The 16,034-nt window shown below is 43.4% G+C and overlaps 1 protein-coding gene across 40 annotated transcripts in view; it reads right to left on the bottom strand.

Moving 5' to 3' along the window:
* LOC112568406 overlaps positions 1-16,029 on the bottom strand; it is a 77,607-nt gene extending 61,578 nt beyond the window's left edge. For 13 of the 40 annotated variants that reach the window (XM_025245710.1, XM_025245717.1, XM_025245753.1 and 10 more), the window contains exons 1-19: positions 15,776-16,024; positions 13,768-13,819; positions 13,095-13,255; positions 12,593-12,752; positions 12,315-12,475; positions 11,856-12,009; positions 11,574-11,734; positions 11,096-11,249; positions 10,814-10,974; positions 10,378-10,531; positions 10,097-10,257; positions 7,789-7,942; positions 7,507-7,667; positions 7,019-7,172; positions 6,737-6,897; positions 6,259-6,412; positions 5,977-6,137; positions 4,515-4,668; positions 4,234-4,394 (exon numbers count right to left, since the gene is read on the bottom strand). In XM_025245710.1, the coding sequence (XP_025101495.1) occupies positions 4,234-4,394; positions 4,515-4,668; positions 5,977-6,137; positions 6,259-6,412; positions 6,737-6,897; positions 7,019-7,172; positions 7,507-7,667; positions 7,789-7,942; positions 10,097-10,257; positions 10,378-10,531; positions 10,814-10,974; positions 11,096-11,249; positions 11,574-11,734; positions 11,856-12,009; positions 12,315-12,475; positions 12,593-12,752; positions 13,095-13,255; positions 13,768-13,819; positions 15,776-15,814 (2,778 nt within the window). In that variant the 5' untranslated portion in view covers positions 15,815-16,024. Of the gene's footprint in view, positions 1-4,233; positions 4,395-4,514; positions 4,669-5,976; positions 6,138-6,258; positions 6,413-6,736; positions 6,898-7,018; positions 7,173-7,506; positions 7,668-7,788; positions 7,943-10,096; positions 10,258-10,377; positions 10,532-10,813; positions 10,975-11,095; positions 11,250-11,573; positions 11,735-11,855; positions 12,010-12,314; positions 12,476-12,592; positions 12,753-13,094; positions 13,256-13,767; positions 13,820-15,775 lie in introns of all 40 variants that reach the window. The other 27 variants (XM_025245924.1, XM_025245829.1, XM_025245893.1 and 24 more) reach the window with 22 other exon arrangements.
* Between the last annotated feature and the right edge of the window lie 5 nt (positions 16,030-16,034).

Below are 16,034 nucleotides of genomic sequence, written 5' to 3'. Positions count from 1 at the left end.
CGATTAATTTTTTTGTAACATTCGTCAATACCCCTGTGGGACCCCGGGGTATGCTTGTCTAGCAAGCATTGTAACAATAGGGTCCCTGCCATCCAGCCAGGCATGTCGTAAGAGGCGACTAAGGTGGACACCTCACCTAGAGGTAAAATAGGTTGTGGTAGGGCTAACAACCCAACCATGTAAAAAAAATCATGTTACAGAAACTAAAACCAGAGAACTCGTCACAGATGGCGAAGGTAATGAAGCACACCAGGAGACTGGACTAATGACGGACGACAGCCAAACCCGAAAGGGAGCTGGCGCCCCGACAGCGGATTTACTGAAGCCAAGGCAAAAGTTGAGGGTGGGGTGCTGGAACGTCCAGACCTTGTACCAGACTGGCAGGATGCTCCAATTAGTCAAGGAGTTTGACAACTACAACTTGGACATCCTGGGAGTCAGTGAGGTCAGATGGACTGGCACGGGAAAGAGGAGACTAGCGTCAGGACATACCATCTTGTTCTCAGGAAGATCAGACGCTCAGCACTCTGAAGGAGTAGCTCTACTCCTCAACAAGAAAACGGAAAAGGCACTGCTGGAATGGAAGCCTTATGGACCCAGGCTTTTGAGAGCAAGATTCCATTCAAAGTACACCAAGCTGACAGTGCTAGCTTGCTATGCACCAACAAATGACTCTGAGGCAGAAGACAAGGATGCTTTTTACGATCAGCTCCAGGCAGCCTCAGAAAGCGTTCCAGCCCACGACATGTTGCTCTTCATCGGCGATCTCAATGCCAAGGTGGGAAGTGACAACACCTGCAGGGAGCATGTCATGGGCAAACATGGAATCGGAACCATCAATGACAACGGAGAGAGACTGGCAGACTTTTGTGAAGAAAACAACCTACTGATTGGAGGCACACTCTTCCCACACAAAGACATCCACAAGGCAACATGGACATCACCAGATGGGATCACAAAGAACCAGATAGACCATGTCATCATCAACCGAAAATGGAGGAGCTCACTTCAAGATGTTAGAGCCTACAGAGGAGCAGACATTGCCAGTGACCACACTCTTGTGATAGCGCCAGTTTCTCTGAAGCTACGTCGATCACGAGGAAAACAGGCACGTCAGCAGAGAGTGGACTCCGGCAAACTAAAAAATCCAGCCACCAAAAGGGCCTTTGCTATGGAAGTAAAGAACAGGTTCCAGGCACTAGGAGACCAACAAGAGATGACCTTAGACGACTTCAATCGAGTCTTACAGGAATCAGGAGAGAAAATACTGGGCTTCCAACGGAAAAAGAAAGAACAGTGGATCAGAGAAGAGACATGGAAGAAGATAGAAGAGAGAAAGTCAGCCAAACAAAGAATCAACAGCACGAGATCTGAACGCCTGAAGGAACAACTCAGACAAAGATATACGAAACTAAACAAAGAGGTAAAGAGGATGGCAAGAACCGACAAAAGAGACCATATAGAGAAACTGGCAGATGAAGCAGAAAATGCAGCAAGTAAAAATGACCTGAAGACACTGTACAAGATAAACAAACAGCTAAACAACGGGTTTAAGAACAGTGATGTGCCAGTGAAAGACGTGAACGGTAATGTCGTCGAGGGAGAGGCAGGAAAACTACAGCGCTGGAGGGAACATTTTGAGTTGGTTCTGAACAGACCAGATCCCCCTCAGCTTGCAGACATCCAGCCAGCAGCTATAGACCTTGACATCTGCACAGACCCACCAAGCCTGGAAGAAGTGACAGCAGCAGTCAAGACAATGAAGAGCGACAAAGCACCAGGGGCAGATGGAATAACAGCAGAGATGTTGAAAGCAGATATAAATGTGACAGCTCCCAAGCTGACTGAAATCTTCAGGCAAATTTGGGAATCAGGGCAGGTCCCTGTTGCGTGGAAGACAGGGTTCATCTTCAAGTTACCCAAGAAAGGAGATCTTGGAGACTGCAATAATTGGAGGGGCATAACACTTCTTTCCCTCACCAGCAAGGTCTTCAGCAAGATTGTTTTGTCAAGACTGACGGCAACTCTTGAGAAAGACCTCCGACCACAGCAAGCAGGATTTCGTCCTGGGCGATCCTGCTCCGAGCACATCTTCATTCTGCGACAGATTCTGGAGCAGAGCAACGAATGGAACACACCGCTGTACATCAATTTCATCGACCTGGAGAAGGCTTTTGACAGCATCCACCGCGAATCCTTATGGAAGATCCTGAGGCATTACGGAGTCCCTGCAAAACTTGTTCAGGTCATTGCAATGCTGTACAGCGATTTCAAATCCCAGGTTGTCTGTGACACGGAGCTCACAGACCCCTTCAACGTCAGTACCGGGGTGAAGCAGGGCTGCATTCTGTCGCCGTTCCTCTTCATCCTGGCCATGGACTGGATCATGAAGACTTCCACCGACAGTGAGAGGACAGGGATCAGATGGACCATGACTATGACAGCAACAACAGCGCTGGAAGACTTAGACTTTGCTGATGACATTGCCCTGCTGTCACACCGCCACCAAGACATGCAGGAAAAAACAAAGGCCTTCTCAGAAACAGCTGGAAACCTTGGCTTGAAGGTCAGCACAAAGAAAACGAAAAGTATGAGTGTGAACGCCAGAGTCCAAGACAACATCAAACTAAATGGAGAAGAGATTGAGGAAGTTGACAGTTTCTCCTATCTTGGGTCCAAAATGTCAAACACCGGGGATGCGGAGGTGGAGATTCGAGCCCGACTGGCGAAAGCCAGCCAGGCCTTCGCCTCACTCAGGAGCACATGGAAGGCAAAAAACATCAGCCAGAAGATCAAGCTGAGAATCTTCAAGTCAAATGTGATCAGCACCCTCCTTTACGGATCAGAATCTTGGAAGATGACCAAAACCATCAGTAACAAGCTTGACGTCTTCCAAAACAGATGCCTCAGGCGCATACTTAACATCTTTTGGCCAAATACCATCAGCAACGAAGAACTCCACCGAAGAACTGAAACCGAGTCCATCACCACGCAGGTTCAACGAAGGCGTTGGCGATGGATTGGACATGTGCTCCGCCAGCAGACAGCAGACCTTTCCAGAGTCGCCCTACGATGGACTCCAGACGGCCGAAGAAAACGAGGCCGCCCAAAGGAAACTTGGAGAAGAACAGTGGAAAGGGAGATGAAGGGAAAGGGCTGGACATGGGGTCACCTAGAGCGGGTTTCAGCCGATCGACATCGGTGGCGGACTCTGGTTGAGGCCTTATGTGCAACCTGATGCACGAAGAGGAATAGATAGATAGATAGTTCGTCAATAGGTTACATTCAAAAGAGCGGGGCCCCTTGAAGCGCGGGGCCCTAGGCAGATGCCTCGTCCGCCTGCCCCTAAGCACGGCCCTGCCCAGGTGTATGGGGAAAATACTGATTTTGATTATTCCCACGTCAGTATTTGAAGGAGAGAGACTGTAGTGAATTTTGAGTTAAAAAAAGATTGGGAATCGGATTAATTTCTAGTATAGTCAAGGTATGGGATAAGTTTGGGTTTGTTTGTTTTTTTTTATATTGCTTTGGCTATCTCCCTATCCGTGAAAGAACGGTGTAAAATAATGTAATATTTAGCTAGAAGTGATGATGATGGAAGGAGCTGTGGTTCCTGTTGTGATAGTAATTAAGTTAAATACAATTGTTTATTAGACAATAAGCATTTCAGGAATTACCCAGGAGAGGAATTAACTACGACGAAGGAAGTAACGAAAAAAGACAAGACGTTTGGAGTAGGATCGTCACCAGCCGTGTTTCTGCCGCGTCAGCACCTGTTGTTCGGAAGTTGGAAAGTGTAGTGCAGTCAGGTGAGTCTTTCAAGGAAGTTAAAAGAACGGGTATTCAAGGAAGTGTGTGTGTTAAGTATGAACGTCTCTGGAACATCATCCAAACAGTGAGTTAAACTATTTTGTTGAACTATTGGAGAAGCATGTGTTTAAAAGGGTCGTCAGGTTGAAAGTCATCAATGACATTAATATGATGTTAATACTTTTAGCCACATTTATGTACTGATGTCTAGTTGTGAAAACCTAGTTGTCCCCACTACAATAAATACAAGCTCCCGCATAATGGAGGAGAAAGTCCCCTTACAAATCGTTGTAGTTTGTTGTTAGGAAAAACACGTGTGGGACGGAATGTGTTGACAGTGACCTTTGTGTGTACCCGTCTCCAAGATCCTACCAACAGACGGTTTGGCACATGGAGTGGCGGATATGAAGGAATATTTCTCACCTGTCCTATCTGTCCAAACCCTAGCTGTCGACACACAACATTTGCGTCATTGTTGTCCCAGCCGTCGTCACACACAGTGCCCCAAGGGTCACTCACAGACTTCCTCACTTCAACCCGTCCTTCCAGAGGTGAACTCCCATTGACGAGCCTGACAAAGATGACTGCAACAAACATACCATTAACAGGTTGACAAACACATCTGTGACAAATATGCTAAATATACAAAGTACAGTGCCAAGATAATCCCAATAACTCAGAACAACGGATGATAGTCATATTACCACACTTGACACCCGCATCTTTATGATGACCACAGTTGTGAGTTGTCCATGAGTTAGCTGTACAGTTCGCTAGAGTTGTCTCGCTCCCTGTGCAGTGTACGTCGTCGAGATTTATTGGGCCTGTGCCCTGCCTATAGGCAGCACCAACAACAGCCTGCACACAATGTATCAAACGATATCCGCAGCTTATTCACGTTACGTTCAAATGAACGAATTCTGCAGTCAAACATTAATCAGGAACATCGGCAGTGTGTCACAAATCTGCTGCGCTATATTTTTTTATTAGATGTTTTTTAGCCTGGAAGGGGACAGGAGAATTAGCTGGAAGGGGGAGGGGTGAAAGATGGCAAGTAAAGCGGCTGTCAGGGTCAACAGACTGATGCATTCCGCGCCAGTGATGGCCGGCCGGTCTTTTTGATCAACTAGTGTTGATTGTTTTGTTCGAAGTAACAAAGGAAAGAGTGTTGTGGTGTTTTGGATGTTTGTGATGTGACTGAGTTTTTTCTTGACGGGGGCAGGAAGAAGTAACAGTCTCCTCCATGTTCTCAGTGAGTCCGGACGGTTTGTTTTTAACAAGTCCTGAACTGACTTGGTGTTGTAGTCCTGACTGGACTGTGCAAATCCTGACCAGATTTGTATATTATGTAATAAGTCCTGATTAGACTTGCAAGTTACCAAATGTGTATCGTAGTGTAACTCTGAACCTGTTGAGTTGAGTGTGTATCTTTGTCAATTCTCAGTGAGCCTGTATTTAATGTTTGAAGAATGGGAAATTTCTGTACTGGATGAGTGTGATACATTTGTGTATATTTTATGGATATGTTTAAAAATAGTTAATTTTGAACTTGCCATTTGTTTAAAGACTGATTATTTTTTTCTCTCCAGATTTTTGTGGGTTTTTTTTTTCACTTTTGTTGTTTGTTCTTTGTATATTCATCATATCCACCTGGGGTTCGCCGACCGCTGAATTAGAAATTACTCAGGAAGAGCATACGTGTCAGTGGAAACTTTGTGTTATATTCAAGTCGAGACTTGGTGTCATTTTTCAACTGGAAACTTTGGGGGAAATTGAATAGTCGGAAGGAACATTAGATGTGTTGTGACAGTGAAAGTGTTGGGACTGTGGGCTGGGAAATATGGGATTTGTTTTGTGTCTTCTTTTCCTTCATATTATATTTAGTTTAACATTTAAATTGTTGTCAGTTTTTTTATTTATCTTCCTCGTCTGAAAGTAACTTTAGAGTGCAGGTGACAGTGTTTTAAAAGAAATATCAACAAACTATGATTAAGCATCAATAGATTAATAATTAAAGATATATGAGCATCAGAAGATAAATAATTTTTACTCACTAAAAAAAAAGGCAAGTATGCACATCCTCATCCTTCTCCTCTTTATCATCACGAAAAGAACAATCGCACTAGCAAACGACTTGGGTTGCGGATATGAAGGAATCATTCTCACCTGTCCTATCTGTCCAAACCCCAGCTGTCGACACACAACATTTGCGTCATTGTCGTCCCAGCCGTCGTCACACACAGTGCCCCAAGGGTCACTCACAGACTTCCTCACTTCAACCCTTCCTTCCAGAGGTGAACTCCCATTAACGAGTCTGACAAAGATGTCTGCGACAAACATATCATTAACAGGTTGACAAACACGTCTGTGACAAATATGCTAAAAATACCGAAGTACAGTGCTACGATAATCACAATAACTCAGAACAACGAATGATGGTCATATTACCGCATTTGACACCCGCGTCTTCACCATGATTACAGTAGTGAGTTGCCCATGAATTAGCTCCACAGCTCGCAAGAGTTGTCTCGCTTCCTGTGCAGTTTACGTTGTGGAGATTTATTGGGCCTGTGCCCTGCCCATAGAAAGCAGCAGCAACAGCCTGCACACAATACATTAAACGATATCCGCAGGTTATTCACGTTTCGTTAAAATGAACGAATTCTGCAGTCAAACATTCATCAGGAACATCGGCAGTGTTTTCACAGAAATATCAACAAAAGAGGATTGAGCATAAATAACACAATTGCTGAGTTAGCATTAGAATAGGAATGATTCTTCTAATTACTTTTCCTTCTCCTACACACACTGCACGCACGCACATCATTCTCCAGCTCTTTCTCCTCATCTTGTTCATCATGAGGAACAATCCTACTAACAGACAGCTTGACATATTGAGTGGCGGACATAAAGGAATCATTCTAACTTTTACTGCCTGTCCAAACCCTAGCTGCCGACACACAACTAGTGCGTCATTGTTGTCCCAGCCGTCGTCACACACAGTGCCCCAAGGGTCACTCACAGACTTCCTCACTTCAACCCGTCCTTCCAGAGGTGAACTCCCATTGACGAGTCTGACAAAGATGTCTGCAACAAACATACCATTAACAGGTTGACAAACACATCTTTGACAAATATGCTAAATATACCGAAGTACTGTGCCACGATAATCCCAATAATTCCGAACAAAGGATGATAGTCATATTACCGCACTGGACTCCCGCATCTTTATGATGACCACAGTTGTGAGTTGACCATGAGTTAGCTGTACAGTTCGCTAGAGTTGTCTCGCTTCCTGTGCAGTCTACGTTGTCGAGATTTATTGGACCTGTGCCCTGCCCATAGGCAGCAGCAGCAACAGCCTGCACACAATGCATTAAACGATATCCGCAGGTTATTCACGTTACGTTCAAATGAACGAATTCTGCAGTCAAACATTTATCAGGAACAGCGGCAGTATTTTCACAAAAATAACACAAAGGGTAATTGAACGTAGGTAAAACAAATGATGAATGACAATCAGAATATCAAGAATTCTTCCTTCTGCTCTTCTACTCTTCCTTCTTCAAAACACACACACACTGCACGTACCCACATCATTCTCCAGCTCTTTCTTCTCTTCTTTGTCATGAATCCAAATCCTACTAACAGACGGTTTGACATATGGAGTGACGGATATAAAGGAATCATTCTCACCTGTCCTATCTGTCCCAACCCTAGCTGTCGACACACAACATTTGCGTCATCGTCGTCCCAGTCGTCGTCACACACAGTGCCCCAAGGGTCACTCACAGACTTCCTCACTTCAACCCGTCCTTCCCGAGGTGAACTTCCATTAACGAGTCTGACAAAGATGCCTGCAACAAACATACCATTAACAGGTTGACAAAGACATCTTTGACAAATATGCTAAATATACCGAAGTACTGTGACACGATAATCCCAATAATTTCGAACAAAGGATGATAGTCATATTACCGCATTGGACTCCCGCATCTTTATGATGACCACAGTTGTGAGTTGACCATGAGTTAGCTGTACAGTTCGCTAGAGTTGTCTCGCTTCCTGTGCAGTTTACGTTGTCGAGATTTATTGGGCCTGTGCCCTCTCCATAGAAAGCAGCAGCAACAGCCTGCACACAATGCATCAAACGATATCTGCAGATTATTCACGTTTCGTTAAAATGAACGAATTCTGTAGTCAAACATTCATCAGGAACAGCGGCAGTATTTTCACTGAAATATCAACAAAAGATGATTGAGCATAAGTACAATAAATGATGAATGATCGTTAGAATATCGATAATGCTTCATATTACTCTTCCTTCTCCTACACACACACTGCACATACGCACATCCTTCTCCTGCTCTTTCTCCTCGTCTTCTTCATCACGAGGACCAATTCCATGCTAGGAACGGGGTGATTGGCGCCTCTGTCTGTTGGTAGGTAAGGATTATCGCTCTTGCCCGTGTACAATGGAATGCGTGGAAGTGAAGATGTCTTAAGAAAAGCGTTCACGAATGAGCGATAGGTTCACTGTACCCCAGTGTATGGGGAAAATACTGATTTTGATTATTCCCACGCCAGTATTTGAAGGAGAGAGACTGTAGTGAATTTTGAGTAGAAGAGATTGGGAATCAAATTAATTTCTTGTATAGTCAAGGTATCGGATAAGTTTGTTTTTTTTTATATTGCTTTGGTTATCTCCCTATCCGTGAAAGAATGGTGTGAAATAATGTAATATTTAGCTAGAAGTGATGATGATGGAAAGAGTTGTGGTTCCTGTTGTGATAGTAATTAAGTTCACTAAAAATGTTTGTTAGTAGCTAACCACTGGACAGGATTACAGAAGAAGCAGCAATGACTGGCCTAATCATCAACATCAAGAAGACGGAGGTAAAGCAGGTCAACACAAAGCAAGAAGCCCTACTCCACCTACATGGAGAATGTATTACAGAGTCTGACCGTTTCACCTACCTTGGCAGCATAGTCAGCAACAAAGACGGAGGTACAGATGAAGATGTCAGAAGCCGAATAAATAAAGCCAGGCTTGCATTCTACACCCTAAGACCTATCTGGCACTCCAAGGCTTTGTCTCTACACACCAAGATCCGCATCTATAATACCAATGTAAAGTCAGTCCTTCTGTATGGGTCTGAGACATGGCGGGTGACAAATGCCATCACTAACAAGATACAGACATTCATCAACAAATGTCTGCGCCGCATCCTCAACATCGGATGGCCTGAGGAGATCTCCAATGAGGACCTGTGGGAGAGAACCAACCAAAACCCTGCCAGCCAAGACATCAAGAAGCGAAAGTGGGGCTGGATTGGCCACACTCTACGAAGGCCAGCCGACAATTTAACGCGACAAGCTCTGGGCTGGAACCCACAGGGGAGGCGCAGGGTTGGGAGACCCAGACAGACGTGGAGGAGATCGGTCCACAGAGAGGCAGAGACAGCTGGCATGACATGGTGCCAACGAGAAAGGGACGCCCAGGACCGGGTCCAATGGCGGGGTGTGAATGCGGCCCTATGCTCCACTGGGGGCGTATAGGAAAGAAGAAGAGAAGAAGAAGAAAAATGTTTATTAGACAATAAGCATTTCAGGAATTACCCAGGAGAGGAATTAACTACGACGAAGGAAGTAACGAAAAAAGACAAGACGTTTGGAGTAGGATCGTCAGAAGCTTGGTGTATATGCCTAGTCAGCACCCGCTGTGCCTGGTTATTGTGTTGTATCGTCACCAGCCGTGTTTCTGACAAGTCAGCACCTGTTGTTCGGAAGTTGGAAAGTGTAGTGCAGTCAGGTGAGTCTTTCAAGGAAGTTAAAAGAACGGTTATTCAAGGGAGTTACCAGAACGGTTATTTAAGGAAGTGTTACGGATGATTATTTGAGGAAGTGTGTTTGTTATGCATGAACGTCTCTGGAACATCATCCAAACAGTGAGTTAAACTATTTTGTTGAACTATTGAAGAAGCATGTGTTTAAAAGGGTCGTTAGGTTGAAAGTCATCAATGACATTAATATGATGTTTATTCTTTTTGGCCACATTTATGCACTGATGTCTAGTTGTGAAAACTTAGTTGCCCCCCTACAATAAATACAAGCTCCCGCATAATGGAGGAGAAAGTCCCCTTAAAAATCTTTGTAGTTTGTTGTTAGGAAAAACACGTGTGGGATGGAATGTGTTGACAGTGACCTTTGTGTTTACCCGTCTCCAAGATCCTACTAAGAGACGGTTTTTCACATGGAGTGGCGGATATGAAGGAATTATTCTCACCTGTCCTGTCTGTCCAAACCCTAGCTGTCGACACACAACACCTGCGTCATTGTTGTCCCAGCCGTCGTCACACACAGTGCCCCAAGGGTCACTCACAGACTTCCTCACTTCAACCCGTCCTTCCAGAGGTGAACTCCCATTGACGAGCCTGACAAAGATGTCTGCAACAAACATGCCATTAACAGGTTGACAAACACATCTGTGACAAATATGCTAAATATACAAAGTACAGTGCCAAGATAATCCCAATAACTCAGAACAACGGATGATAGTGATATTACCGCACTTGACCCCCGCATCTTTTTGATGACCACAGTCGTGAGTTGACCATGAGTTAGCTGCACAGTTCACTAGAGTTGTCTCGCTCCCTGTGCAGTTTACGTCGTCGAGATTTATTGGGCCTGTGCCCTGCCCATAGGCAGCACCAGCAACAGCCTGCACACAATGCATCAAACGATACCCGCAGGTTATTTAACATATTAAATTCATCAGTCAAATATTTTCAGTAACACTGGAAATTTTCACAGAACTATGATTAAGTATCAGTAGCTTAATAATTAAAGATATATGAGCATCAGAAATCAATAAATCTTACTCATTCACAAAAAAGGCAAGTATGCACATCCTCATCATTCTTCTGCTCCTCCTTATCATCATGAAAAGCACAATCGCACTAGCAAACGACTTGGGTTGCGGATATTAAGGAATCATTCTCACCTGTCCTATCTGTCCAAACCCTAGCTGTCGACACACAACATTTGCGTCATTGTTGTCCCACCCGTCGTCACACACAGTGCCCCAAGGGTCACTCACAGACTTCCTCACTTCAACCCGTCCTGCCAGAGGTGAACTCCCATTAACGAGTCTGACAAAGATGTCTGCAACAAACATACCATTAAAAGGTTGACAAACACATCTGTGACAAATATGCTAAATATACTGAAGTACAGTGCCACAATAATCCCTATAATTCCGAACAACAGATGATAGTCATATTACCGCACTTGACCCCCGCATCTTCACTATGACCACAGTTATGAGTTGCCCATGTTCTAGCTGTACAATTCGCTAGAGTTGTCTCGCTCCCTGTGCAGCTTACGCTGTCGAGATTTATTGGGCCTGTGCCCTGCCCATAGGCAGCACCAGCAACAGCCTGCACACAATACATCAAACGATATCAACAGCTTAAATAAGTTACTTTAACATGAACAAATTCTGCAGTCAAACATTCATCAGGAACATCAGCAGTGTTATAACAGAAATATCATGAAAAGAGGATTGATCATATATAAAACAATTGATGAGTTAGCATCAGAATAGGAATAATTCTTCTAATTACTCTTCCTTCTCCTACACACACTGCACGCACGCACATCATTCTCCAGCTCTTTCTCCTGCTATTCTTCATCACGATGACCAATCCTACTAACAGACGGCTTGTCATATTGAGTGGCGGACATGAAGAAATTATTCTCACCTTTACATCCTGTCCAAACCCTAGCTGTCGACACACAACAACTGCGTCATTGTTGTCCCAGCCGTCGTCACACACAGTGCCCCAAGGGTCACTCACAGACTTCCTCACTTCAACCCGTCCTTCCAGAGGTGATCTTCCATTGACGAGTCTGACAATGATGTCTGCAACAAACATGCCATTAACAGGTTGACAAACACATCTGTGACAAATATGCTAAATATACCAAAGTACAGTGCCACGATAATCCCAATAATTCCGAACAACGGATGATAGTCATATTACCGCACTTGACCCCCGCATCTTTATGATGACCACAGTTGTGAGTTGTCCATGGCCTAGCTGCACAGGTCGCTAGAGTTGTCTCTCTTCCTGTGCAGCTTACGTTGCTGAGATTTATTGGGCCTGTGCCCTGCCCATAGGCAGCAGCAGCAACAGCCTGCACACAATGCATCAAACGATATCCGCAGGTTATTCACTTTATGTTCGAATGAACGAATTCTGCAGTCAAACATTCATCAGGGAACATCGGTAATGTTTTCACAAAAATATCAACAAAAGAAGATTGAGCATCAATAGCTTAATAATTAAAGATATATGAGCATCAGAAATCAATAATTCTTACTCACTCACAAAAAAGGCAAGTATGCACATCCTCATCATTCTCCTCCTCTTTATTATCATGAGAAGCACAATCGCACTAGCAAACGACTTGGGTTGCGGATATGAAGGAATCGTTCTCACCTGTCCTATCTGTCCAAACCCTAGCTGTCGACACACAACACCTGCGTCATTGTTGCCCCAGCCGTCGTCACACACAGTGCCCCAAGGGTCACTCACAGTCTTCCTCACTTCAACCCGTCCTTCCAGAGGTGAACTCCCATTAACGAGTCTGACAAAGATGTCTGCAACAAACATGCCATTAACAGGTTGACAAACAGATCTGTGACAAATATGCTAAAAATACCGAAGTACAAACCACGATAATCCCAATAACTCAGAAGAACAGGTGATTGTCATACTCGACGCGCACTTGACCCCCGCATCTTCACCATGACCACAGTTGTTTGTTGCCCATGGCCTAGCTGTACAGTTCGCTAGAGTTGTCTCGCTTCCTGTGCAGTTTACGTTGTCGAGATTTATTGGGCCTGTGCCCTGCCCATAGGTTGCGCCAGCAACAGCCTGCACACAATGCATCAAACGATATCCGCAGGTTATTTACGTTACGATCAAATGAACTCATTCCTCAGTCAAACATTTATCAGGAACATCGGCAGTGTTTTCACAGAAATATCAACAAAAGATGATTGAGCACCAATAGATTAGTAATAAATGATATATGATCATCAGAAGATTATTAATTATTCCTCTCTCAACGTTTGCACATCCTCCTCTTCCGTTACTTCCTCACTTCATCCTCATCATCAATCAGTCATCAATTAGTCATCAATCAATCATCATTATGAGAAGCACAATCGCGCTAACAGACGACTTGAGTGACGGATATTAAGGAATCCTTCTCACCTGTCCTATCTGTCCTAACCCTAGCTGTCGACACACAACACCTGCGTCATTGTTGTCCCAGTCGTCGTCACACACAGTGCCCCAAGGGTCACTCACAGACTTCCTCACTTCAACCCGTCCTTCCAGAGGTGATCTTCCATTGACGAGCCTGACAAAGATGTCTGCAACAAACATACCATTAACAGGTTGACAAACACATCTGTGACAAATACACTAACTATACCGAAAGTACTTTCGTGACACTGTGCTACAGTGCTTGCTGTAGCGTGAAGTGTAACGACACGTGCACTCGTTACCTCAGTGTATGCGATCATACTTTTCAAAGAAGCATAAAGGAGAACAAAGAAGCCAACAACAAAAAAAAAAAAAAAAAAAAAAAAAGAATCCAGTCTTTTGAGACTGAAAACAGAGCGATCAGGAAAAAAAAACATCACCTGTTGTGTAAACAGACTTTTTATCGTTTACTCCAAAAACCACTCCAACAACTGAAATGTTTTCAGTTTTAAAGAAGGATGTAATTAGAATTAGAAAGATAGAAAGATATATCTATGCTTGATAATGAGACGAAAGTAAAATCAGCATTTTTGTTCTTGCACGCTTTTTGGTTGAATATTCGTGAATACAGCGTTACGGGAGGATGAATACAAACTGTGGATAAGTTAGGACTGGTTACCTCCTATAGCAGTAGTTTGGCCACTGACTCCACGATTCACAAACCCATGATTCTGAAAAGGACAAAAGAGTTAAACACTCTTCTATGCAAAACTTTGTGTCAACACATACTCGCAAAAGGCGAGAGAAGGAGACAAATGAGCATCCTAATAAAGGTTGTCATCCTAGACCACACATTGCTGGGTGCAGACATATACCGATGGGTTAGCTTACAGGACATGTGGGGCTGAGAATTAGTTTTTCTTATGGTTGAGACACTTTCTGTGCGATTTCCCCATGTTTACCTTATACAAGTCGAGGTCAACAACACAGACACCAATATTGTACATAAATATGTTTATGTTGTGAAGGCCTTCGCCAGTCTAAGAGATGGTACCATAAGTTAATTACGGAAATTTGTATAGAAATGTCACAATTTGGACCCTGTTAGCAGAACAGCCAGGTGTGGTCACCGGATTTTTTAGCTGCTTTTATGTAAAACAATGGAACTCTCTTCCTTTCCATATCTTCCACCTACCCACCATCGAATCCTTCAAACATGCTCTATAACACATCTGTACCTTGAGCATTATTCCTTAGACCATTCAATTTACTTGTCTGTCTTTTATTACTTGTCGGAATTTTTTTGTATTCTGTTTTTCGCATTCTGTCCATGTCTCCTACTTGTATTAAGCGCTAAGAGCATGCTCTTTCGGTAGCGTGATTATCATTATCTGATGTGAGAGACAGTAAAGATGTTTTTGGGTTTAAGCTAGAACAGCTATCCTGAGTTTGTAATTATATATTTTGTTTTTCTTTTATCAGCTGTAAATAGCTCATGTTCAGTTTCCACCGTAGGATCGAATCGAAAGATTGTTCTTATCTGTTTTAAATACAGTGGAACCTCGGTTAACGAACTTAATCCGTTCTGGAAAGCTGTTCGTTAACCGAAATGTTCGTTATCCGAAACAATTTTTTCCATAAGAAATAAAGGAAATAGATTTAATTGGTTCCCAGCCCCTGTTGACTCGCTATTTGAAAGTTACAGGCTGTATATATATATAGGTATTTGTTTTAATGAGAACAGTTATAATGCAATATAAACGGAGTTAAATAAACATAAAAACATTAACGAAAGCATTTAAACAGAAAACTTGCCGTTTTGACGGCGTGGTTGGAAACAGGTGTGGGGAGGAAGGGTGGAATTACTGCTTTGAATCCCCTCTCCATGAGCACACGTGACATTATAAAATCGGGGGAGACTTCCCTTTTCTGTAGCTTTGAGGTTGAAGAAAAAAACTTGTCCAGTGTCTGCTTCTTCTGCCTTTTTTTGTAAAACACTTCGGTAATACGACATCACATATCCGACAGACGCATGCCACTTTCATACTTTGAAATCATTTCCTTTTTCAATTCATTTGTTGGCCGCGTCCTTGTCATTACCTCACTACTATTAATTGCTCTTAATCTTCTTTGGAGCCATGATTGAGGATTATCTTATTAAAATAAAGCACAACAATCACTAAATAAGAAGGATGCGCACAGGTAAGGAACGACTGATCGTAACTGTCTCAAGCGCGAATGATTACATGCTGGTCGGTCACGTGTGGTTCATGTGGCTGTTCGTTATCCGAAATTTTGTTCGCTATCGGAGACAAATTTTTAACGAAATTTTTGTTCGTTATCCGAAATTTTGTTCGCTATCCGAGACAAATTTTTAGCGAAATTTTTGTTCGTTAACCGAAAAATTCGCTATCCGAGGCGTTCGCTAACCGAGGTTCCACTGTATTACTTTTAACATTCTCCATAAACTTCATTTCTGTCTGAGCGACCTTAGGGCCCAACCCTACACTAACACTTGATCCTCACAGTCTTCGGACCTTCTGTAAATCTATGGCATCGCTCCTGTCAATTTTCAAAATACTGAAGTTATTTGGTATCACATACAGGCAGTCTAAGTGCCTTATACAAGTTGTTGAACGGATTCCCTACCAATCTGTGTTAAAGGACTTAAATACTTACATACTTACCAGGGCCACAGAAGCGACGCAAAACAAAACAGAAATCATTGCAGCTGCACTCAGTTTGGTAACAAAATAAGAAAGTATCTTCTCAGAATTGACAGAAATTTAAAAAGATCTGAAATGGTTCCATAGAGTGAAGCGAAGCTGCTGCCAATGCTGAGAACAACTGGTCCAAGTGACTCTAGTCTGTGTAATACTGGTTTCCGTCATAGACATTGAGAAACGGATCCACCCTCTTAAGCACTCGCGCGCGTGTGTATGTGAG

Source organism: Pomacea canaliculata, linkage group LG1, assembly GCF_003073045.1.
Source record: "Pomacea canaliculata isolate SZHN2017 linkage group LG1, ASM307304v1, whole genome shotgun sequence".
Lineage (NCBI taxonomy): Eukaryota > Metazoa > Mollusca > Gastropoda > Architaenioglossa > Ampullariidae > Pomacea > Pomacea canaliculata.
This window is presented reverse-complemented; position numbering and strand designations above follow the sequence as displayed.